At 40.6% G+C, this 23,781-nt stretch overlaps 1 protein-coding gene across 2 annotated transcripts; it reads right to left on the reverse strand.

Moving 5' to 3' along the window:
- Nucleotides 1-2,189: 2,189 nt before the first annotated feature.
- FAM76A (family with sequence similarity 76 member A) lies at nt 2,190-23,193 on the reverse strand. 2 transcript variants are annotated; one of them, XM_060258176.1, is made up of 10 exons: nt 23,064-23,193; nt 21,242-21,306; nt 20,690-20,744; nt 14,578-14,730; nt 13,475-13,632; nt 12,129-12,215; nt 11,034-11,165; nt 6,541-6,676; nt 5,306-5,407; nt 2,190-4,454 (listed from the first exon to the last, which is right to left on the reverse strand). In XM_060258176.1, exons 1-10 carry the CDS (start codon nt 23,142-23,144, stop codon nt 4,368-4,370), a joined length of 1,056 nt encoding a protein of 351 aa, XP_060114159.1. In that variant the 5' UTR covers nt 23,145-23,193; the 3' UTR covers nt 2,190-4,367. The 2 variants fall into 2 exon arrangements, with proteins under 2 accessions (XP_060114159.1, XP_060114160.1); XM_060258177.1 differs by lacking the exon at nt 11,034-11,165.
- Between the last annotated feature and the right edge of the window lie 588 nt (nt 23,194-23,781).

A 23,781-nucleotide genomic window follows, 5' to 3' on the forward strand; every position in this document is an offset into this window, starting at 1 on the left:
TCTTGGATAAAACAGCCACTTTGGAGCATTATGCCCCAACTCTCCCTCCTCAGGCTCCAACCCAAAAATCTCATTATTTCACAACCTGGAGCTGGTAATCCTAAACCTGGTCTCTGTGTGATTGTCGTAGGGGCACCTCACTTTGGAGCAGCCAGCACAAAAACTGGACTTTGGACCAGGAGACATCATATGTCCCCTCAAAGGGGAGAAGCCCCTGAAAGTGATGCTGTAAGACGTGTGGTGGTCCAAACCTTATTTTTGGGTGTGGAGGGCATGCAGTTGTCCCCGTTCCTTTTTCAGATCTTTGAAATATAGGTTTAAACTACACTTTAGACCAAAACACAGCATGTGTCCTCTCAGAGAGGAGAGCCCCCTGAACATGGGAGTATATGACATGTTGTGGTCCAACCCTAATTTCAATGTGCAGTGAGCATGCAGTTGTTCCAGTTCCTTATTCAAATCTCCTTTGAAATACAGGCCTCTTGGTGGCAGTCCAAATAGAAGCTTATGGTGCCAGAACCAGTGTTTGGACTGGGCACCACGGTATATCTTCTTGCAAGGGAGAGACTCCAGAGTGTGGAGATGTGTCATTTGTTATTAACAGCATTGTGCTATAGCGATCCAATTAATTGCTGCAAAAAGATGCCTGAAAAGCACTCAGAATGCAAGAAGAAAAGGAGGCTTAGGTAAGGAAAATAGTACTAAAGCGAGCAGAATCTTTGACAAGGAATACTTTCGAAACCATCGGGCATGCACAGGTGCTTTGATTGCAGTCTTTCCAAAGACGACTGTATCAAAGCAGGTGGATACCTGGAAAGTCTTGGATAATTAGAGGATGTCATGTTGATGCTCTAACCATCCCCTACAAGTGCTTAAGAACAGCCCTGCTGGATCCAACAGTGGTCCATGTTGTCCAACATCCTGCCTCACGCAGTGGCCAACCAATTATTGCAGATGGCAAACAACAGGGTATAGAATCCAAGACCTTGCACTGAGATCCGGAAGTTGCTGTGAGAGCCCTCTCGGCCCCACCCACCTCATAGATCTATCTTCCATGCATCTGCCTAATCTTGTATCTGTAGATGTCAAACTGGAGCAAAACCTCCAGCTAGAAGCAATTGAGTGGGAAAAGAGGAGAACTGCTGCTGCTTAGGAAATGCAGCAAGAAATGCAGCATTTTTGATAAACCAGCATGGAGATTCCCCCCCCCCCCCCCCCCGTTAAATCAGAAACACTCAGGGCTGTTACAAAGGGAATCAGGAGTAACCCAATGCCTCTGAGTATGTGTGCGACTTTTACTGAGTGATAAGACAGAATATGGTCAAGAAACAGCAGCAAACCCACATTAAGCAGATACAAATCAATCATATTAGCCTTACCTGTAAACCTTTCTATAGTTCATCCCAAGACCTTTCCAGGCTGCCATGTTGATTCTAGGAATAGATTCCTAGATATGCACATAATTGCAAGGAACATGCATTACAAAAAGTCGCAAACGCTGCCATCCATCTTTGACTATTGATTAAGCCCAGACCAAAAAAAAGGGAAAAAAGGAAATGTCTTTAAAAGATTTTGATTGCTATCAACTAGTTTATCTTGGCATTCACGGACATTTTAAAAAAAGATGGCCTTCAAGTGACTTGTTCATGACTTTTCAGACATTCATAGAATCACAGACTTGGTAGGGACCTCCAGAGTCATCTAGCCCAACTTCCAATTAATTGTGATGTAGATGGGGGATTGCACAGGCCTGCCTCTCAAGGCTGTTTGTAAGGGCTACTCAGATGGAGTTCTTTTAAGTTTTAAATGCACTCTATACCCCTGAACATTAAGAGAATGGCTGCTTCTTCATGGGGGAGGGGGGCAAAAATGTACTCTCTGCCACAGCAGCCAGTGCAGAAAAAGGCAAGGAAATGTTTTGCGCAAACTAGTCCATCTCTGCTGTGCCAACTGCTGCCACCCCCACCCTTTCCCCCCATCGCATCTGGCAAAAGCAGACACAAAACTGATTTTCACAGACTACATCTCTCCAGTTTTGTTTTACCTTAGGGTAAAATGTTTTCACCTAGAACAGATGAGTTTGCTATGACTTGATGGCACTTTCCACCATAATGTAACTGGAGTTTTGTTTTTTAAAGCTGAAGAAGTGTTGTGATACTGAAGGAGCCGCAGAGAACGAGAAACCCTAATTACAGAAAATACTGTTTAATCCTCTACGGATGTCAAATTCCACAATAGCACCGGCAGCTCCTTGCGCTTTCATGTTCAGCGCTCCAGGGGCTATGCTGGATCAGGCCCAAGACCAAGAAAAAGATGGGCTGACTTGCCCAAGAAAGGATTATAGTCAAAATATCAAAACATAAAACCACCGAACAAGTTTCCCCTTCCCAGTTCTCCCCTTCCCCTGCAATATTTACATTTTTTGTACAAATAAAAGCATTCTTTTAAGGTCATCAATATTACAAACAAGATATAGAAACAGCGTTACTATAAATCACCCACTTAAAATGCATGATCAAGTTTGTCCACAATTGAGAAAGAGACACTATTTACAGGAAGTCCCTTCTTTGTCTTCATTTTCATAGACTAGAGAATCTAAAATCAATGCTGAGGATTTTTTTTAGAAGTTTCTACCAATCAGGATTAAGAACATTTTATGTATAAAAACTAGGTCTCCGCTGTTATGTTCTTGCAGGATGATACCTTCTCAAACAGGCCAAGATTCTTTTTTTTAAAAAAACAACAACAAAAAATAGCCCCAACAAAATATAAATAACCCACAGCAGGGAATTCATTTTCATATCATTCCTTCCACATTCAAGGATCATACTTCTTCAAAGTGCTACAGAAGAAAACCATCCATTATATATATGCTTTAAAATAGCCATAAAAAACTCCAACAGAGCAACTGCACTGTACCTTATAATTTTTTTTTTTTACAAAAGGTTCATTTCTCAGCTCAAGTGGCTGTATCACGTGCACTTCCAGGGTCAGGTCTCTTGAACTGAACCAGCTCTTCGGGCCTGGGCCCTGCACAAAAGAACAAACTGGCAGAGACATACGTGCTTTGTCCCAGTCTTGGCAGTTCAGCTTTTTTGAACAACCCCCTTTCCAGACAGATACTTTTAGGGCATGGGTAAAAAATGGGTCAAATTCATTTAATCTGTCCGCTAAATTAGGATAGGGGGTTAAGTGATCAGATTCCCTGTTGACTTCACTGGAGTTCCAAGCAGTCCCCTTTTCTCACAGTCAACACCATTTTGGAGAAAATCTGTCCTTTCCTACAAGCCCCTGTCCTCTTGCACCACTGTGAGTTAACTCAAAACATGGTGGGCATTCACAACCCAGCTCGCAAAGAACACCATGAACAGTTGTGCGTCATTATTGTCAGGATAAACCCCATAGTCACCCTTCAACCTTTCCTCCTCACAAGAGAGTAAACAAACAAGAGAAAGAAGTCAAGTTCTAATGATAAAAAGCCCCCGAGCCTACCAGTTCTTTGAAAACAAAAAAAGCCGGGTAAATTGGCATAATATAACAAAAGTCTCTTCCATACAAATTAATAAGCTTTGTTAACAAGGAGATGTTAACTATCTAGTAATCCAGATGGCAGTTTTTTTGTTTACTGCAACCCCCCCCCCCCCACCATAGAATTCCTCCCTCCCCAAAACATTTTAGAAATGCTCTTGCATTCTGGCCTAATGCTTCATTAGTAAGGAAAGTTAAGAATTTCCTTCTAAAATGCTAACCACAAGCAAAACACTAAAAAGGGCTTCCAGCTTTGTATGCCTAGGACATATCAGAAGGGAGGCAGCATGGTATCACCCAGTCTCATCAGATCTTGGAAGCTAAGCAGGGTCAGTATTTGGACAGGAATCCATCAAAGAAGGCTTTACAGAGGAAAGCAACAGTCAACCACCTCTGCTTCTCACTTGCCTTGAAAGCCCTTGCTGGGGTTGCTGTAAATCGGTTGTGACTTGATGGCATGTATGTACGTACGCTTAGAACAAAGAGAGAGTGTGCATCAGAAAGATCCTGTTTCCAAAACAATCCATTTCCTTACAAGCCAGATGGCAGCAATAATCAACCCGATTCTGCAAAATGTCCACACTGAGAGTGCTTTGGGGTTGGGAACCAGGAGGGACAGGGATGGTGGGAAGCATCCCTTCTTGCCGGATAGCAATGAGGGAACTGCATTATTAAAAACCCAACACTCAAGCATGCTACTGAGTGGCTGCACACAACAGGTTCGCAGTCATGTCTGTTGCAATGGCAATCAAAGTTAGGATCAGGAAAGATTCCAACAGAACTGACAGAGATATCAGCCCAAAGGCTCTTTTGAGGCAGGATGAACTTCTGTGTTACGTTTAAGGGGAGGTGATTGCCCCTGGCTTCTCAGGCTTCTTGCCCTTGGATAAAGCTGCAGCTTGCTTGAGGAGCTCTCTGTTCTTGGCCTGTTGAAAAAAACAGAGGGAGAGTGTTTTAAATGCAATGGAGCTGCAATTACTCAAAAGTGGGAAAGGGCATAAAACTCACAGCTGGTTCAAAAAAACACAAGCAAGGCAACAGAAGTTGAGTGCAAAAAAAGAGAGTCAAAATTCTGCATTCAAAAGCACTTTTCCTCAACTTATATGAATTATGCAACCTCAGTCATTTTGTGGTTTAAACACCTCCAATGACATGTAATTTATTCTGATTTTGCTGGTGCTCCTATAGAAGGCAGCTGCCAATCTACAGAAGCTAGGTCTGCCTTTATTTTTTAATCCAATCCATCCCATCACAGAAGCAGATTTCCCTCTAAGCTGAGTTAGTGTGAGCTAGCTCACAGATTTTTAGCCTCCAGCTCACAGGTTTTTGTCTTAGCTCAGAAAGGATGACCCCAGAGCACAATAATTTCTGCAGTAGTTCACAGCTTTAATGCCAATAGCTCACAAAGTAGAATTTTTGCTCACAAGACTCTGCAGCTTAGAGGGAACACTCCTTTCCACCCATTACATAATGCATTATTCCTTAGCAGAAAACATACCCACCCCCTGGACTATCTGGGCCAACTGCATGATTTGACTGAGTGCTGGAAGAGCCAGGGGTTCTCCCAAAATAGAAAGGTCTAAGGCTGCAGTTTAGGTGGACAGGAAGCCATGGACATGGAAGCAAAGGGTTTTGAACAGAAATTAGCCAATGCATTGGGGTTGTGCATAGGAGAATAGAAAAAGTCACTCCAATGATACAAAAGCTTGTAGAATTCATCCAGTGATCACAGTGGTCCATTGGCCTTGTGGAGCCACAATGGTGAAACAAAAGTTACCTGCAATTGTTCTGTGACCTCCTTGTGAGTCTTTTCCATTTGGTTCATTTTGACCCGCATCTGGGATTCCTGGTACTGCAGATCAGCCTTCAGCTCAGTTATCTGCAGAGCAAATGGATGAACAAATGAGTTGGGCACCGAAAAGAACGAGCAAGTTTGAATTCTTCTGTACTGCAAAGAACGACTCACAATGAGGAGAGCCTTACAGAAATCAAATCTATTAAAAATCAGGACCCCCTCTGAAGAAGAAAAAAGACTTGCCAGAAAGGTCAATAATACTAGGAAAAGCGGAAGGCAGCAGAAAAAGAGGAAGTCCTAATATGAGATGGGCTGATTGAATAACGGAAGCTGCAGCCTCCAGTTTGTGAGACCTGAGCAAGGCTGTTAATTATAGGACATTTTGGAGGCAGAAGAGGCTTGATGGCACATAACGCACAAACACAAAACATTCAAGACATCATGAGCTAAGGAAACATAAAAGGGGTGAAACATGCATGTGAAGTCATATTGGTGGCCACACAGACCAGGCTTATTGCAGATGAACTGGTGTCCATTTCTGAGGTACAAATTTGGTAAAATCACTAGGCTAAAAAACTTCACCATTCCTCCCCCTTGCACAATGTGCCAAGATTGAAGACAAAAGTCTTCAACAAACTCTTACACTTTTAGCAAACTGAGGTTTCTTTCCTCAAATATCAGACCCTAATTTCTTAATCCACCTACATGTGGACATCATGGCATATTGCAATTTTTTCAAAGTTTCTAGCTTCAATCTCGGCACTGTGGGGGAGGAGAAAGGTAGGAATGTAGAAGCATCAACTTGGTCACAACTTGGCCCATCATGTCTGAATGCAAACTTAGAGAAATGCAAAAACCAAAAGAAACCTTGCTTATGGTTAAAAAGGGTGAAAGAGGTCATTCCTTATGCCTTTCGAGGCACAGAGATACGTAAAGGGCATCCACAAATGCACCTGGAAGCCTCCTCATTTGCTGAGCATAAATCTGAGTGTGATACAAAGAACCACGATGCCGCTTTTCAGCTTAGAGCTTCTGAAAAGGGCAGGATACATTCCAACAGTTGCACTGGTCTTCAGAGGCATCCAGATCACGCTAGGACAAAGCTCCATTCCTTCGGCATCAACATTAAACTCTAATTTCCCAACGAAGATGTTGGAAGAGCATCTTTTAAAACAGACTGGTCTACAGCCCTGCCAAGAGGAGCCAAGGGGTATTACCTTCTTCTCTTTCTCAAGGATCATCTGATCCTTTTGATGCAGCATTTTCTTTAAGCTGGCCACTTCTTCTTTCAGCTGGGCTATGATGACAAAGTGGTCTGTGCCAGGAGAATCCAAGGCAAGGTCTGGAGAAAAACTGCAAGAGACAGAAGGGGAGGGGGAATCTTGTTACACTGTGTCCTGACTCAATTCAGGTCCTCTGCTATGCCCCTGCTCTGAGGGGCAACAAGAGCAGCCTGTTTCTCAGGGTTACAGTCAAAAGAAAACACACAGGTGGAAACTCTAAGTGAGGAAAACTGTACATCTGCTTTGAATTCACTTCCCTCACCTGCTTGCTTATAAAATTGGCTAGGCAGATTTGGCCAACCATAGAACTATCAAGCCAAATAAATCAGATGCTGAATAATCCTCATTTCTGCTGTCCATAACCCTTTTAGCCCACGCCTCCTCCAACAAGACAAAAAGCAGCTCTGGGAACAAAGCAGGCAAATACAGTCCCCATCAGAACTGGTGTTTCTGACTGGTCTATTGACCAGAGACCCAGCCATGGATCTTCCAGTGCCTCATTTGGCTTGACTCCCATTTCCAAAGAAAGATTTTCATTATGCCCTACTTTTCTGATGGGGACTCAAAGCGGCTTACAAACATTCTCCCCTTTTCCTTCAAACGGATTATGAAAAATAACTTTATTCTCACTGCTCTATTCATCGCATGCTTTATCAACTCTGTATGCTGGCTCAGCTCCATATTCAATAATATCCCCGAATCACAACATCCCTGCCTGAGTATTAAGATCCCGCTTGGAGGCCCTTGTCAGTAACCCCACTGACCAATGTACAATTGGTGCTTATGTGGGACATGACTTTTTCTGTGATGGCACCGAAATTTCATCTTGCTTCCTCCTAATTCTTATTCAGGCACCCACATAATGTAATTCTATATTTTAAAGAAAAGAAGCTTGAGATGCTCCAAAAGCAACCAGAATCTGCAGCTCATTACCATTAACTTGATTTTGATCTGTTCTTTTGTTTCTCTCTCTGTCTCTCCCATCCTTAGTCCCAACAGTTCAGGGTGACTTTTCCTGTAGCCTTATCCTCACAACAACCCAGTGAATGAGGTTAAACTGAAAAGGATTGATTGGCCCCAGGTCACCTATTGACCTCCACAGCTGGTGACCTGACCCTCCCCTGTCTTAACCCAACCGTCTAACCACTGCCCCACTCTGCCTGCCTTAGTTACAGATTATTAAGAACAGCTATTTCTTTTAAGTTGGGCAGTCTCTTTTGATCTTAGTCAAAGAGGGTACTCTAAGGAGAAGTAGCTTTTATTGTACATGGCCAAAGGCCATTGCAATCAATCCCGCAGAATGTAAAACAAGGTAATTCAAATGATGATATATACATGTGTTAATAAAATAAATATATAAGAACAATTTAAAACAATAAAATAACAATAACAAGATAAAGAAAAAAAGTAATCTTGTTGCTGGGTGAGGAGGGATGGGGAGAGCCCAGAGCTGCTTTGAAAACACATTGTGCAACTATGTTGTTTCAAGGCAACTTGGACTGGAGACTGGAAACAAAATGTAGGCAGGTCTCAGTTTCCCAAGAGGAAGATTCAAGGGTAACAAAGAGAGGAATAAAGGGTGCTATTATGGCCACGCTGTCCTAGCTAAGCAGCATACCAGAGACCTGGAAGGAAAAAAATCCATACAGGACAGTATAAACTTTCTATTTAAAAGAAGTTCAGCCATTTCAATTTGCCTTAGTTTAAGTAATAAAAATGGCAAATCAATGGCACTTAGCCCTGAGAAAACTAGCCTAAATATAGGGAATGATGGACAGAAAATGCTGACACTATAGCAAAATCCAGCAGTTCCCCCCAATGTATGGTTGTCCGTGAGCTGTTAAATTTGCGCAAATGGTGACAGATAATGATTTCTACTGAAAGAGGGTTTAAACTTTCCAAAGGCTCAGTTTCCAAACTGTCAGCAAGAACTGCACCCAAGTGCTCAGCCTCTGAGTTGCCTGCACCCACCTAAAATACTATGTTATACATTATAAGTGTTTGGTGCACTTCACAGGTATTTATGCTCAGCAAGCAATAGCCATTCAAAGAAGGTTGGTCTTCCTAGCCTCACGGGGCTAGCCAAGGCTGAAAGAGAGCAGCTTGTCTACAGCCAACCTTGCAAGCTCCTGCCAAGGTGATCTGAACCAGGGATTCCCAGCTTGTGGTAGTTTGCCATTGGCTGCCTCTGTCTAGCAACCCTGGACTTTCTTGGTGGTCTCCCATCCAAGTACTAACCAGGGTTGACCCTGCTTAGCTTTTGAGAACTAGTGAGATCAGGCTAGTCCAGGCAATCCAGGTCAAGGCAGAGCAAGCCATACTGAGCTGGATCCACCAAACGGCCTGATTCAGAGTCTCTCAACAGGGCGGTCTGTAGCTCTACATATGTCATAGCCTTGTCCCAGCTCTTCTTCACAAAAGAAAATTGTATAGAAGCCATCCTACAGAATCCATGCCACTGGTCCCACAGGTACTTCCCTCAATGCCAGCATCTTGTTTGTACACAAAAATGAAGCCTTGTTCATGCCCTGCACAAAGCCTCTGATTCTGGCAACTTGTACGTAAGATCCCACCCCCATGTCTAGATTTAAAATTATCAGAGTAACTTCAGAATGGTTCTCAAAGACTATTGCAAATCCAAAGTGAGGCACAACATTACAAGACATCATACAAGCCCAAGTGCAACGTGGTGTCCAACATCAGACCTGAGGTCTTTTCACACAGACTTTCCCCTTGCTTTAAGTACCAAACATTGGCATCCCCCCCTCACCAGCTTTCTCCCATCTGCATTTTCCATTTGCTGTCATTCTGTGGTTTCTTTGTCATTTTGCACTGAAGGCTTCTGGGTTTAGAACTAAGTTCAGTCCACATTGAACAGTTTTAACAAAAAGTTTTTTTTCTTAACTACAAACGTGGATTCTAAACCAGTGTTGAAATCACAATTTAGAATCCTGGTTTGCAGCTGAGGAACAATGCACAGCTTGCAAGAGTGCCCTTAGATAGGTGCTTTAAGGAAGCATGGGGGGAAAAACAAATGGAAAACAAGGATGGGAGAAAAGCTCAGAGCAAAACTTCCACAGGGCAGCCCCCCAAACTGTGAGGAAAGCCTCCTGATCAATATTTTCAGGCTCACTTGTGATCACCAGTATTCTTTGAGAATCATTCAAAAGGAATCTATTGGCCTCCACCTCACATCCATAGTGAGCAGATCAAAAACCCACCCAATAAGGTTTTGCATGCAGTCTTGACAGAAAGTTTTAGAATATTCTATGCCAAGTTTTATTATTTGAATTTATTGTAAACTACTTTGAAGGTAGAATGTCGGTAATTTAAAATAACATAGGGTACAAAGATACAGTAGAACTAAGGTTGAAAACAATTATATAAGGCATCTGTATACAGGTGCCAAAGAAGCAACTTGTCACATAGTGAGGGAAAACTCAGGCCCTGCTCAACACTTTGGGCAGTAGCAAGCTATGTCGAAATCTTTAAATCACTCCCACTATGGCTAAGTTCTGAAGTGGTTTATTTGGTTCAAGAATGAGCCATTGAAGCCACTGGTTTTGTACACTTCCCTTTCCTTCTTGGCATGCTGCACTGAAGGCTTCTGGGTTTAGACCTAAGTTCAGTCCACATTGGACAGCTTTAACAAAAAAGCTGTTTGTTTCTTAACCACAAACGTGGATTCTAAACCAATGTTGAAATCACAATTCAGAATCCTAGTTTGTGGCTGAGGAACAAAGCACAGCTTGCAAGAGTGCTCAATTTAGACATCACAGCAAACTGCAGTTTGTTTTAAACTGGAAAATCTTCAAAGGGAGCACACAGAGTGAGGGGAAGGGAGTATGAGGTGAGGACTTCCAAAGGTGGAATAAAGCTTTGCCTACATGTAGCAAACATCACTCATAGCAGCATCACTGCAGCACTGCCAGCAGGAGATAAAACCTGCTAAAAGGGACAGACAGGAAAGAGAATAGAAAGGGTTTCATAAACGCTGTGCTACAATATGAGTAGCACTGGGTAAGATTTTAGCCATCTTTCTGACTGAATCCAATAAAAAGCTTGAAATTGTGTATTATTCCCAAGACACTCAATATAATTATTTAAACCCTGGTATCATAAGAACTGCCTTCTATTCTAGTGCTTTCATGCCCAGCCAAGGGCAATGGATTCATAATGGGCTGTTGTAACACAAAAGTCAAATGAGTGTCAAACGCAAGGCTAATGAGCAATTAGCAACAAATTAAGACACATTTAGTTCTGGCTGGCAATCCTGGCATGATGACCTTCAAAAGGAGATCCATCAACATGGATTAGTTCCAGAAAAGAAAGACAAAATATATGTGTGTGTGTGTGAATATATATATATGTATATATTCCCAAGGTTGGGAAAAATAAGAGGGGGAGAAAATGATAGGTGGTCTCACTTTAGGATGTCAGTGCCTTGAGAAACAGGACAATCGTGGGCAACGAGACTCTGTTGGGAAGCGGCCCACTGCGCCAACACGGATGGGGCACTCTGGATAGGGGGGCAAAGCATCTCGGGAGAGGAAGGAACGCTGAGAATCAGAGAGGAAAGGGAGGAATGAAAATATGCATGTCAAAGAGGCTCATGTCTAACTATATCTCCCCCCTCAATCTTGCCTGGTGAGTCCCAGGGAAGTCTATTTCATTTATCATTGCTGCCTGATGTGAACATACTTTGAGCGCAGAAGCAGATGAACAAAAGAAACAGCTGCTGCTTTCCTGCTGCAGAAATCAGGAAGGGTGTAGAGAAGGCGATCTGGCATGCTTTTTCTTTATGGCAACATTCTTTTGCCTTATTCTGTTCTGCACTGCCTAACTGAAGGTTGCTTCAGCATTGAAAGCACTGCACTTCCCACCCACCGTACTACAGTGGCACTTTCTCTGGTCACTTTGTGGTCTTTCCTTGGCTGTGGTCTTTCCCAAACCTGTTTTAGTACAGTCTTTTTTGACAGATCATATCCAGCGAAGTGTGGATGTAGAGAAAACCGTGGATGGAAAGATATGGGTTTCTGCACCTCCCTGTCCACAACCGGGCCATTCTCATTTGTGCTTGCTGCTGGGCTTTTTAAAAATTCATAGCAGATACATTCATATAGCAATATAGCCACTACTATTTTTTTTAAACTCAGCAAGCAAAAAGGATTCAGGCAGCAATTGGAAAGCAAAGGGGAGATGGCAAGTGCAAGGGAATACTGAAAGCTCCCTATCCAGAAGCTCTGTTGCCACCGCAAAGGCCTCTGCATTCACAGCAAGAGCACAATGGGGAATGATCCTTGCGTGGAAGAAATTCTTAGACTGTAGCCTCTAATATGCAGCTGCAGTCAACCATAATAAAATACAGCCCATTGTTAAAGGTTCTTCCCAGAACTAAGTGGGCTTTCAAGTGACATGAAACTCCAGAGAAGAAACGTTTCTGCACCCAAGTGCTGACTGGCACTAATATATATATATACAGATACTTTAAAATAAAGATTTGTAAAATTTAACTGGCTCACCTGTCCCCATTGGCTGATATGGCATCAAACATAGGCTTCTTCTTTGGGATTTCATTCTGAATTGATGACGTGGACAATGTTTTCTGGCTGGGAAAGAAAAAGGACCTTTGTGATAACTTGGAAGCTCAGCAATTCCGTCAGTACTTTATGCTACTGCCTTCTTTCAACAACTGCAGCTAAACCATTAAGATAATCTCCCGCAGCCTAAGAAATGATACTGTGAGAAAGTTTAATGTAATGCTAAAAACATCCCACAGGCAGGCAATTTTTAAAATGGGGCACATGCGTCCTTACTGCACATTAGACAGAACGAGCTAACCAAATTCAAGCACATGCCATGGCTCAAAGAACTATCCCCAGCTATGAAATCAGAAAAGAAGGGTAAACACAGTAATGTGGATTTTCGAGAAAAGTTCCAGAAAATACCCAATGTCCTAAATAGAGTGTGATCTGATTTAGCATGTTTATTTTTACTTAAATTTAGTAAACAAATTTCAAAAGTGCCTCATGCAAATTTTATTGCCCAGCAGTCACAAATAACTGAATCAAAATATTTGATTAGGAGAAAAAAAGTTTAATTCAAAATATTAGATTCTACAAATTTCAAAGTTTTAAGGGAAAAACCAAAGGCACAGAAAATGGCAAAAATTAGTTTTAGCATAGCCAAAGAATGGTGCATGACACATTTGCGGGGAGGGCGGGGTAGAAATAAAATTTATTATTATTATTATTATTATTATTTTGGAGATGGTTGTCCACTCATCTGTTTCAAGAGAATTTAACTCTTATTTCTAGAGGTCACTGGACACCTCATAACTCGCATTACTTATTAGTTACATATCATATCGATAACTAAAATTTTATTTCCCACATGTGAAAAGAGACATAGAAGTAAGAATCTGATCTTTGGTTTCGAGTTGACTTGTACTGTCAACTAGGTGAATTTGTAACCCTATCTTTTTCTCTGGATTATTAGTAGTGGTTAGTGTGTCTGAAAAGGATCCAGGAGACTCAGGTTTGAATCCCTCTCTGCCACAGAACTTTAGGCCATTTGGAATGAAGTAAATAAATAAATTAAGTAAATAAATCGTGGCCAATTCACAAATCATACATCTCCTATCAAACCAATATGGGTTGTAGGAAGACTGTCAAGACCATGTTAGAAATTGCTTGGTTTTATATTCATTAAATTAGAATGTGATATAACTACTGGGGGGAAGCCTACTTTATCCTCCACAGGCAATACTGTTCCGCTTTCCTCTTGCCTATAAGAGAGGAAAGCAGGGCACAAAAGAGTGAACTGCTTGGAAGCAGAAAGCAAAACAGGGGTAGTGAGACAGAATTACCTGTTATAGTGGCCACTGCTGCTGAGCCTACCATACTGTTCCTTCTGTTGCAAGCTTGCTCGAGAAGAGCTGCTCAGGTGTTTACGTTGCTCTTTGGTTTTCTGCAAGACTCGCTTATAGGACAGCGTGCAAAGCCAGCAGAGAAGCTTCCCATCTACCTGGAAGACGGGAAAGAAAAAGGATCTGTTCAACAACAGTCTTCACGACAGACTATTTCTGATTCAATGTCTACAGAAAGTCATACCTGCTCCAAATCATGCATCCTGTTGAGGTGCCATCTATATTCAGTACTCTGACTTATCCAGTTCAATGGCAATTCCCACTTAGGTGAGGGGCTGTGGCTCAGTGGTAGAACATCTGTTTTGCATGCAGAAAGTCCCAGGTTCATTCCCTGGCATCTCCAGTTAAAAGGATCAAGAAGGTGGTGATATGAAAGACCTACATCTAAGACGCTGGAGGGCTGCTGCTAGTCAGAGTAGAGAACACTGATCTTGAGAAACCAATGCTGTGGTCCAGTATAAGGAAGCTTTGCATGTTCACTTGACATCAGCAGAGGCACCCAATGTTAGACTAATGGCCAAACCAGATGTAGGGCAGAAGTTTTGTGTCTGAAACGCTCAGTTCCTTTCAAAAATTGAATTACCAGGTGTATGGGGACCTGATTTGGATTTCTGGCAGCAGGAAATGTCACATTAAGGTACAGTTCATTTAATCTGAAGTTTGTGTGTATAGCCACTTGGTCTGTTTCATGCCTCTTTCCTGTCGCCAAGCAGAGAGGACACCCTCCTTACACTAGCACCCTGAAGGCCAGGCAACCTTGACAAACCACAGGGGTGTCTTGACTCATCAAACACCTGCAAATCTCTATCTTAAAACCCCAGTTTCCCACTATCTAAACCAACTCTTATATCACAACATCAGAATGCTGCTGGAATTCAAGCTGAAGGAAGAGCGATGGCCAGTCCCAGCTCTGTCACATACATGCAGGCCTCATGGATCTAAGAAAAATCCATGCAATGTGTGACTGTTGTCCTTTGATGCTCAGAAACCTCAAAGTGGTTGGCTTCTTCAGTCTCAATACCAAAATGCGCAAAGATACTTACTTTTTTCCTATCGTCTTTCCTGTCAAAGGCACACTGCTGCTTGCACTGTTCGCAGGAATGTGGAGGCCCATATTTCTTCTCAGAGTTTGTACAACGCTGGCACTTGTTACCAATAAATGCAGCAATTATGTTGCAATACTGGCAAGGTTTTGGCTTAAAGAAATACAAAGTATCAGAGAGATTAGAAATGTCAAGTCCTACATGCATTCATCAAATGCTCCCAAGATTACTTGAGAGAAGTCGCAAAAGCAAACTACCAGAAAAACTTTAATTTACATATCTAATTTTACATATCATTTTTATCCTATCCTTCCTGCAAGGAATTCAGGGTAGCATATGTGGATCTCTCCTCTTCCCCTTTACCCTCATAACAACTGTTTGTGGTAAGTCACGTTTCAAGGTGTCTGGCCCAAGGTCATCCAGTCAGTTCCCTGTCTGAAAGATTTGATTAGGCCTGGACTTCTGGGGGAGGAAAATGTCGAGCTGAGCTGCTTCTTATAACGGGAACAGGCTGGAACTTCTGTTCGGGGTAGTGGAAGACAAATTAATGCCTACTGCCTACTTTTCTCAGAGATTAGTCCAAGATATGCACAGGAAACTTTGAAGAAATTTACCTTCGCTAAAAGGGAATCCCGGGGGGGGGCTCCTTTGAGGGGTCTCCGGGAAGAGTTGCATTTTCATCATCTGCAGGAGTTTTCAGAGTAATTTATTTGACATAAGCTCGACAGAATCCTAACCTTCTTGGACATTGCTAAACATCTAAAGCTACACAAGACCGGTGGGTACTTGGATAATTGGAAGAGAAGGTACAGATTACTATCTTTCATTCCGGGACTATTTACAGCTTAATGGAATAAATTTAAAAGTTGGGAAATGAAAATCTAGAAACTTTGGAAGAAGAAGGGAGGAAGAGCTGAAATTTGGACTTTGTAAATATAAAGGATAGTGCTAAAAAGTGGAAAGGAATTTATTGTTTGGTCTACTTGCGGTTTTGAAAAAAGAGCACCATTGTCACAGACCTGCAGCACATTCAAGCAATACAGGAAGTATGTCAAGTATTGTGAGATCTCCTTACCAGGGTGAATGAGACTTTGTGGCAAGTAAAGCAGGAAGTAGTGGATGGAAAACCTACTCTAGGAATATAACACCATTGAGAAACAGCGGTGGCCATTGCGTGGAGGTCAAAATTAAAATAATGTTTTTAAAGTGTTCGGGACATTAAAAATTGTTGGAATTAACTGAGAAGAGGATAAGAAGATAAATATTATTGGACATATTATTTGTGTGGACTTCAGATGTTTTTAAAAGGGGAAAAAATTGTAAAGAGCAGCAAAAAGTCGCGACCGCCATTTTGAAAGATTTAAAAACTTTAAAAATAAATATCTTGACTTTGGGAGCTCTGAGGATGGTGAAATTAGGCTTGTTATAAAAGGCAAGTCCTATTCTTTTGATTCTGATAGTTGAAGTTGAAATTGGTGAGGTCCAAATTTTCGCTGTTTTTTTAAATGTCAGAACACAAGCAACCCCGTACTAGGGCTACTTAATTGGAAAAGATGCAGGACCAATTAGAGGCAATGGAGGCCAGAATGATGAGAGGCATGAGAAAGATAACTGAATCAAAAAAAGAAATTATTGAAGAGATTAAAAAAGATATGGAAGATCTCAGAAAGGAAACAGAGGAAACATCTAAGAAAGTGCAGGAGGTAGAAGGTAGAATGAAAGTATATGATTCCACCTTGTTGAAAATGCAAGAAAAAGTGACAATCCATGACTGCAAATTGATGGAGACTCAGATATGTCTGAGAGGAGTACCTGAAAAGGAAGATGGTGATTTAAAAGACTATATAATAAAAATAATTGCAGAATTTTTAGAGGAAGATCCTGAAGACTAAAAACATGTATGGCTATATGTATAGAGTGAACTGACTTTATGCCAAGAAAAATAACTTACCAAGATATGTTGTCATAAGATTTATGACAAAGAAAATGGTGGGAAGGATCATGAATAAAAATTTTGAAAAGACATTGATAGTGGGAGGCAGCAGAGTAAGAATCATGAAGAAGTTGCCAAGGCAAGTGATAAATGATAGAAGAGCATATAAAAAACTGACAGAAAAATTAAGAGACAATGGAATAAGGTTTAGATGGATAATACCCGAAGGTCTGAGTTTTGAGCTTCAGGGGAAAAGAATAACAATTACAAATGTACAGGAAACGCGTAGGTTTTATGAAGAAAATAAAGAATTTGCACCATGATGGATTACAAATTATTGTCTTAGAATGTAAATGGACTAAATTCACCAAAAAAAAGAAGGGCAACATTTCATTGGATTAAGAAACAAAATTGTAATATAATTTGCTTACAAGAAGTGCATATTAAACAAAAGGATTATAAATTTTTGTGGAATAAACAATTGGGAGTAGAATTTTTTTCATTGGCTGAACAGAAGAAAAGGGGAGTGATTTTTTATATTAAACAAGAATTGGAGCCAAAATTAGTGTTTAAAGATAAAGATGGAAGATTTGTAGCAGTAGAAACAATATTAAATGGAAAGAAAACGTTGTTATTGGGACTGTATGTGCCTAATGGTGCAAAGGATGCTTTTTTAAAAGACATTATACAACAGCTTGATGAACTGACCTATGACCAAGTTTTGATAATGGGAGATTTTAATAGAACAGTTAAGAACTCATTTGACAGATCTGGAGGGGAAAAAAATAATAGTAAAGAAGGAAAATTGCCAAAGTCTTTTTTTGAATTGGTTAAACAAGAAAATTTGGAAGATATATGGAGGAAATTTAACCCTGAAGTTCGGGACTATACTTTTTTTTTCAGCAAGACATAAAATTTTTTCTAGAATTGACATGTTGTGGGGAACTAAAGATTTATGTCTTATAACAAGGAAAATAGAGATTTTACCTAAGATTGGGGCTGATCATAACCCAATAATGTGGATTACAAAACTGTCCAAGAAGTTGAGAAGATGGAGATTGAATGAAGATTTGCTACAGAATAAAGAAACAGTGACGTACTTAGAAAATGAAATTAAAGCCTTTTTTCCAAATGAATGACAAAGAGGACATAGATTTCCAGACGGTCTGGGATGCTTATAAAGCAGTAATGAGAGGAATGTTGATTACCTTGAATAATAAGGACAAGAGAGTAAAAGAGAAACAGATGTTGGATATTCAAAATGAAATAAAGAAAAAAGAAGGGGAGTTGAGAAAAAGGCCAGGGAAAAAGAAAATTATAAGGGAAATTACAATATTACAAACTCAAATGAAACATTTGTTAAATAAAGAAGTGGAATGGAGTTTGAAAAGATTGCAGCAGAAAACCTTTGAGGAAGCAAATATTTGGCTTGGCAATTGAAAAAAAAGAGGGAAAATAAAATTATTAATAAAATTGTGGTAGATGGAAGAGAAGTGGTTACCCAAGAGGGAATAAAAAGAGAATTTTTTAAGTATTATGCCAAATTATTTAAAGGTGTTAAAATAAAGAATGAGAAGATGGGTGAATATTTACAAAAGATAAAAATAGAGCCCTTAACTGAAAATATGCGAAAAGTTTTGAATGATCCAATTGAAAAAATAGAAATTGAAGCAGCAATCAACGCAATGAAAAATGGAAAAGCACCTGGGCCAGATGGATATACAGCTAAATTTTTTAAAACTTTCAAAGAGGAATTAATACCAAAGTTGCAGAAGTTGATGAATATGATAAGAATAAATGGGAAAATACCAAACACATGGAAGGAAGCTGTTATTTCGTTGATACCCAAGAAAGATAGAGATGTCACGAATGTAAAAAATTATAGACCAATTTCATTATTAAATAATGACTATAAAATATATACAAGAATCTTGGAAGAATGGCTTAAACAACATTTGATAAACTTTATAAAGGAAGATTAAGCAGGTTTTCTTTCCAAAAGGCAAATAAGAGAATATTAGAACTGTTGTAAATATTGTAGAATATTATGAAAGACATCCAGAAAAAGAAGTAGCATTATTCTTTGCAGATGCAGAGAAAGCGACAATTTAAACTGGGACTTTATGTTTGCAGTAATGGAAAAAATGGAGCTTGGAGAAAGCTTTGTAAGAATGATAAAAGCAATATATTCTGAACAAAGCGCAAGGTTGTGTATAAATGTAGATCTTACAGAAGATATGAAAATCAGCAAAGGTACTAGACAAGGTTGTCCACTTTCATAAATAAAAACCCCATACAAGTTACATCTCTGTTGTTAGCTAAAATACAAGAATATGGGGAATTGGAGGGACTTTGTATTAACAGAGAAAAATCAAAAATTCTGTGTAAAAATATGCAGATAAACAAACAACAAGAATTGCAGAAACTAACGGGCTGCGAAGTCACCTCCAACGTAAAATATCTGGGGGTGGAGATAACAATGAAGAATATTGATCTGTTTAAAAATAATTATGAGAAGTTATGGGGTAAAATGGATGAAGACATGCTAAAGTGGAACAAGGTTAATTTGTCATTGTTGGGTAGAATAGCTGCAATTAAAATGAATATTCTACCAAGAATAATGTATTTGTTTCAAACTATGTATTCCTATTGTGAAGGATAGTAACAATTTGATAAAGGGCAAAGAAAAATTTCAGAATTTGTGTGGACTGGGAACCAAGGATTAAAATGAAAATTTTGACAGATGCAAAAGAGAGGTGGATTTCAATTACCGAATTTAAGATTATATCAGGAAGCAGTTTGCTTAGTGTGGATAAAGAATGGATAACGCTGTTAAATAGAAAACTTTTAGTGTTGGAAGGTCATGGAAATAAATTTGTCTGGCACACATATTTATATTATGGAAAAAAGAAGATGGACGGTTTTCTCTCTCACCATTATATAAGAAATAATTTGTTAAATACATGGATGAAATATAAGAAGTATGGAGATGAGAGAAGACCGTTATGGATAGTACCGGTGGAAGTAAAAAAAATAACGGATGAGATAGGGGAAGAAAAGTGGTTGTCATATAGTCAACTAGTAAAAATACAAAGTGGCAAAATAGAACTAAAAACTGCTGAAGAGCTGAATAATAAATATGATTGGTTTCAATTGCAACAAATAAAGAGCTGCAGAGACTTTTCTGTTAGGATTACAAATGGAAAAACTTCCAAAAGAAGACAGAACTTTAATCTGGTACTTGCTCTCAGCTGCTAGGACATTGTATGCACAGTTGTGGAAGCAAGAAAAAATACCAGAGAAATGGGATTGGATTGTTAAAGTTATGACATGGAGTGAAATGGATAAGTTAACAAGAACTTTAAGAGACTATGATTTAGAAGTATTTAAGATGGAGTGGAAGAAGTTCAGAAGATATGTAGAAAAAGAATGGAAAGTAAAAGGACATTGGACAATCTTTGATAATGATTAAGTATAAGTGGGGGGAGGATACGAACTTTGGTTCTTATTAATTAGGGGTACCTTTTATGATGATGTTTTGAATTTAGTACACCGGCGGGGGTCAAGTAATGGGGGGAGGGGTAGGTAGAAAGTAATATATGGGATAAAAAAGTAGTTATTAATGATATAAGAAATTGAATATATTGCCATATATTACTAATAAAAATTGTTTGAAAAGAAAAAAATGAAAGATTTGATTAGGCCTCTCTGGACTTCATCAGAGAGCCAGTTTGGTGTAGTGGTTAAGTGTGCGGACTCTTATCTGGGAAAACCAGGTTTGATTCCCCACTCCTCCACTTGCACCTGCTAGCATGGCCTTCGGTCACCCTTAGCCCTGGCAGAGGTTGTCCTTGAAAGGGCAGCTGCTGTGAGAGCCCTCTCCAGCCCCACCTACCTCACAGGGTGTCTGTTGTGGGGGAGGAAGGTAAAGGAGATTGTGAGCCGCTCCGAGACTCTTCGGAGTGGAGGGCGGGATATAAATCCAATATCTTCATCTTCTTCATCAAATACACTAACCACTTTCCCACATAGCCAGGAAATAGTTCCTCCCAAAACTAGTTACACCATTTTTCTCATTTACACAAAACCATCCTTCTTATGTATGTTAAATTACTGCAGAAATTAAATCACAGTCCCCAGGATAGAAGGAACCAAGACAATTAAAACTTTGGCACCTACCGTCCCATACAGTTTCACATTCTGAGCACATTTCTTGCATATTGTGTTGGTTTTGCTAACGGAACAAGAAATGATTATATTACGACATAGAAATATGATACAATACAGTCTCCACATACAGATTATCTAACAATATAGTCTGCACATATAGATTATCGAACAATTCATTACTTATTTCTGACCTCATATGATTTATTATTTTTGAAAACCGCCCTACTGCATTGTTTTAAATTACATAATCTACCCTCAGTCTCAGTGAGAAAGGCAGACTACAAATTAAGTAAATAAACAAATACCTAAATAAAAAGTGACTCAACAACTCTGCCAAGGAAACACACTAGTGTTATTATTTTAAAAAATTACTGTTAACATTAAAACAAATCAGGAATGACTTGGACTCTATGCCCTGTTGTTGAGACTGTCTGTAAGTACTGAAGGCAGAACAAAAAGCCCTTATCTGGAAAACTGTGTGGATCTCTGTTCAGGACATTTTGAAGAATATAGTTGTGATTTTTCCTGACAATGCAGCATTTGCAGTGTATAAACATTTACCTTTCCTGCTGGAATTCAGTTCGACAGTAAGTACATTTAACCATAGGATGTGCAATCCGGCATTCCTGAAAGAGAGAAAAGACAGAAATGTTATATGTAGGCTTTAGTTTTAAAAGGCAAACACACACACGAATATTTAGCCTTCACTCCTATTTTATCCCATAAAGATGAAAGAAACACTTCAAAAGAGGACTGAAAATAGAAAGAGACCATCCTAACAGAGATGGACACAACTGTCATTTCATACATCCAGCTGAACAACAATATCACAATAGTATAAAAAACTTTCTTCTGGCTTCACAGAACAAGCATCACCTGTTGTGCAATGTTACGCCACAAGTCTCCTCACATATAGTCATAGATAAATAAATAAATTTTACTTTTGTGGCTCATTCACACATTATGCTAGTGGCAAATAAATGAAGTAGGAGTTCTCTTATGTTGACACCGATTGCAACCATGTGAATTCCTAGAGAAGTCCCACACCTTTTCACATGCTGCATGAAGGCTAAAAACCTATGAGCTGGATCACACTATCTCAAGGACTTAGAGGGAAAACTGCTCATAATCCTTTCTACTCCAATAATAATCAAAGCACCAATAGACAAGAACTAAATTCACCTTCCTTCAGCAAAAAAGAGCTGCATTCGTAGAAGCTGCATCAAGCAAAGCACAAGAAATACCTATCAAGTCCCTATATGCTCCCTTTGGCAATCAATCTGCCCCATGTTTACTCTAGATATAAACTGTTTGAATTCAGTGGGGTTTATATATCTTGCCCCCTCAACCAACTGTGCACAAACTTGCAACTCTCAGTTTGCTGAGTTAGTATAATTCACATTATTATAAAGGAAGAATTCAGGAACTATTCACAATAGCATGATATCCAGGGACAGCTCTAGTTTCTCTTCACAGTCCTCTTTCTGGCAGTCTTGCAGCCCTAATAAATGATGATGACAAATTTATTCCAGAAGCAGATACAGCCCTACTCTCTCTCTGCAATTCTTTCCCCAAGACCTTCATAATCCATTCTGCCACAATAACAATCAAAGCATTATATATCCTAGCAAGAACAATCTCTGGCTCATGAAAGCTAACTGTAATAAATATGCTGGTGTTTAAGGTAAACCCAGCTTTTCAGGGCGGGGTGACATAACTTCATTTACAGCCCACCTTTCTTACTGAAACCCAAAGCAGATTACAAAATGTTAAAAACAGTTTAATCAGCCAGCAAAGACCTTCAGCAAGCAATATAGTAGTCTAGAGTTAGAAAATTTTACACACGTGTTATTCTTGCCCTTTCTCAGAAATTGCATGTATTTGTTTAGATATTTATACCTGGCTTTTCTCCCCAGCGGGAAGCCAAACTGGTTTACAATACTGATCACCTCACCATTTTATCCCCACAACCACCACCCAGTGAGGTAGATTAGGCTGAAAAACTCTGACGGGCCCAAAGTCACCTAGCGAGTTTCCCATGGCAGAGGTGGGGATTTGAGCCTGGATCTTACACTCTAACCACGCTTTCCCTCACAACAACCCCAAAAGGGAGGCCTAGGCTGCACATACGTTATTCCTCCCCCCCCATCCTCACAACAGCCCCACGAGGTAGTCCAATATTAACACTGGTATCCAAACCCTCCCGCTGGCTGAACGGGGGTGTGTGTGTGTGAGAAGACGCCGAGGAACCGATAAGGTCACCCCCAAAGAAATGGCTAAGCGGGGACTCCAGGTCTGGGGACACACACAGGATTTCTGGCCCATGGCTCACTCTCGTCACCGCTCTCCCCTCTCCCCCTCTCCGGCCGCCGCTGGCCCTGACCTTGCACAGCTGCTGGCCTTGGCTGAGCGCCTCAAAGGGGAAACGTTGATGGCACTTGGTGCAAGCATAAAGCGCCGCCATCGCGCCACCTTCCCTGACAGGCGCAGCCCTCGCCCAACCGACAGCTCGCCCCCGCCTTCCTTCCTCCCCCATTGGCCGAGGGTGACGCCACTCAGAGGCGGGGCTTCTGGCCGTACCTGAAGGCCCATTGATTCTCCGGAGATGTCATTCAGGAGTTTGAGGAGGGGCCCTGTCGGGCGTTGTGGGAAGAAGCCGGAGAGGGAGGCGGGAGGGCAGGCGCTGACGTCACCAGGAGGGCGTCTGTCCGGGGTTGCGTAAGGCACTGTTCGAAGGTTGTCCTCGCGAGAAGAGAGTTGAACCATAGAGAAGGGAATAAAGTTTGAGTCCAGTGTGGCACCTTTGAGACCAGAAAGTTTTGTTCATATGAAGATATAAATTTATACCTTTTATAAAACTTTGTTGGCCTTAAAGGTGCCACGGGTCTTAAAGTTTGTTCAGCTGCCACAAACCAACACGACTACCCACCTGGATCTATCTCAGGGTTGCCAAGTCCAATTAAAGAAATATCTGGGGACTTTGGGGGTGGAGCCAGGAGACATTAGGGGTGGAGCCAAGATCAAGGCCGTGACAAGCATAATTGAACTCCAAAGGGAGTTCTGGCCATCACATTTAAAGGGGCGGCACACCTTTTCAAGGA

This window comes from Heteronotia binoei, chromosome 17 (assembly GCF_032191835.1).
Source record: "Heteronotia binoei isolate CCM8104 ecotype False Entrance Well chromosome 17, APGP_CSIRO_Hbin_v1, whole genome shotgun sequence".
NCBI lineage: Eukaryota > Metazoa > Chordata > Lepidosauria > Squamata > Gekkonidae > Heteronotia > Heteronotia binoei.

What these genes read in the sequence shown, in the direction of transcription:
- FAM76A (XM_060258176.1), bottom strand. Translation starts at nt 23,144, where the DNA reads ATGGCGGCGCTTTATGCTTGCACCAAGTGCCATCAACGTTTCCCCTTT. An exon ending in GGAAAGACGATAGGAAAAAA is followed by an intron (nt 13,633 to 14,577) that starts GTAAGTATCTTT and finishes CCCGTCTTCCAG; the next exon opens with GTAGATGGGAAGCTTCTCTG. An exon ending in AGGTCACAGAACAATTGCAG is followed by an intron (nt 4,455 to 5,305) that starts GTAACTTTTGTT and finishes TTTTTTCAACAG; the next exon opens with GCCAAGAACAGAGAGCTCCT.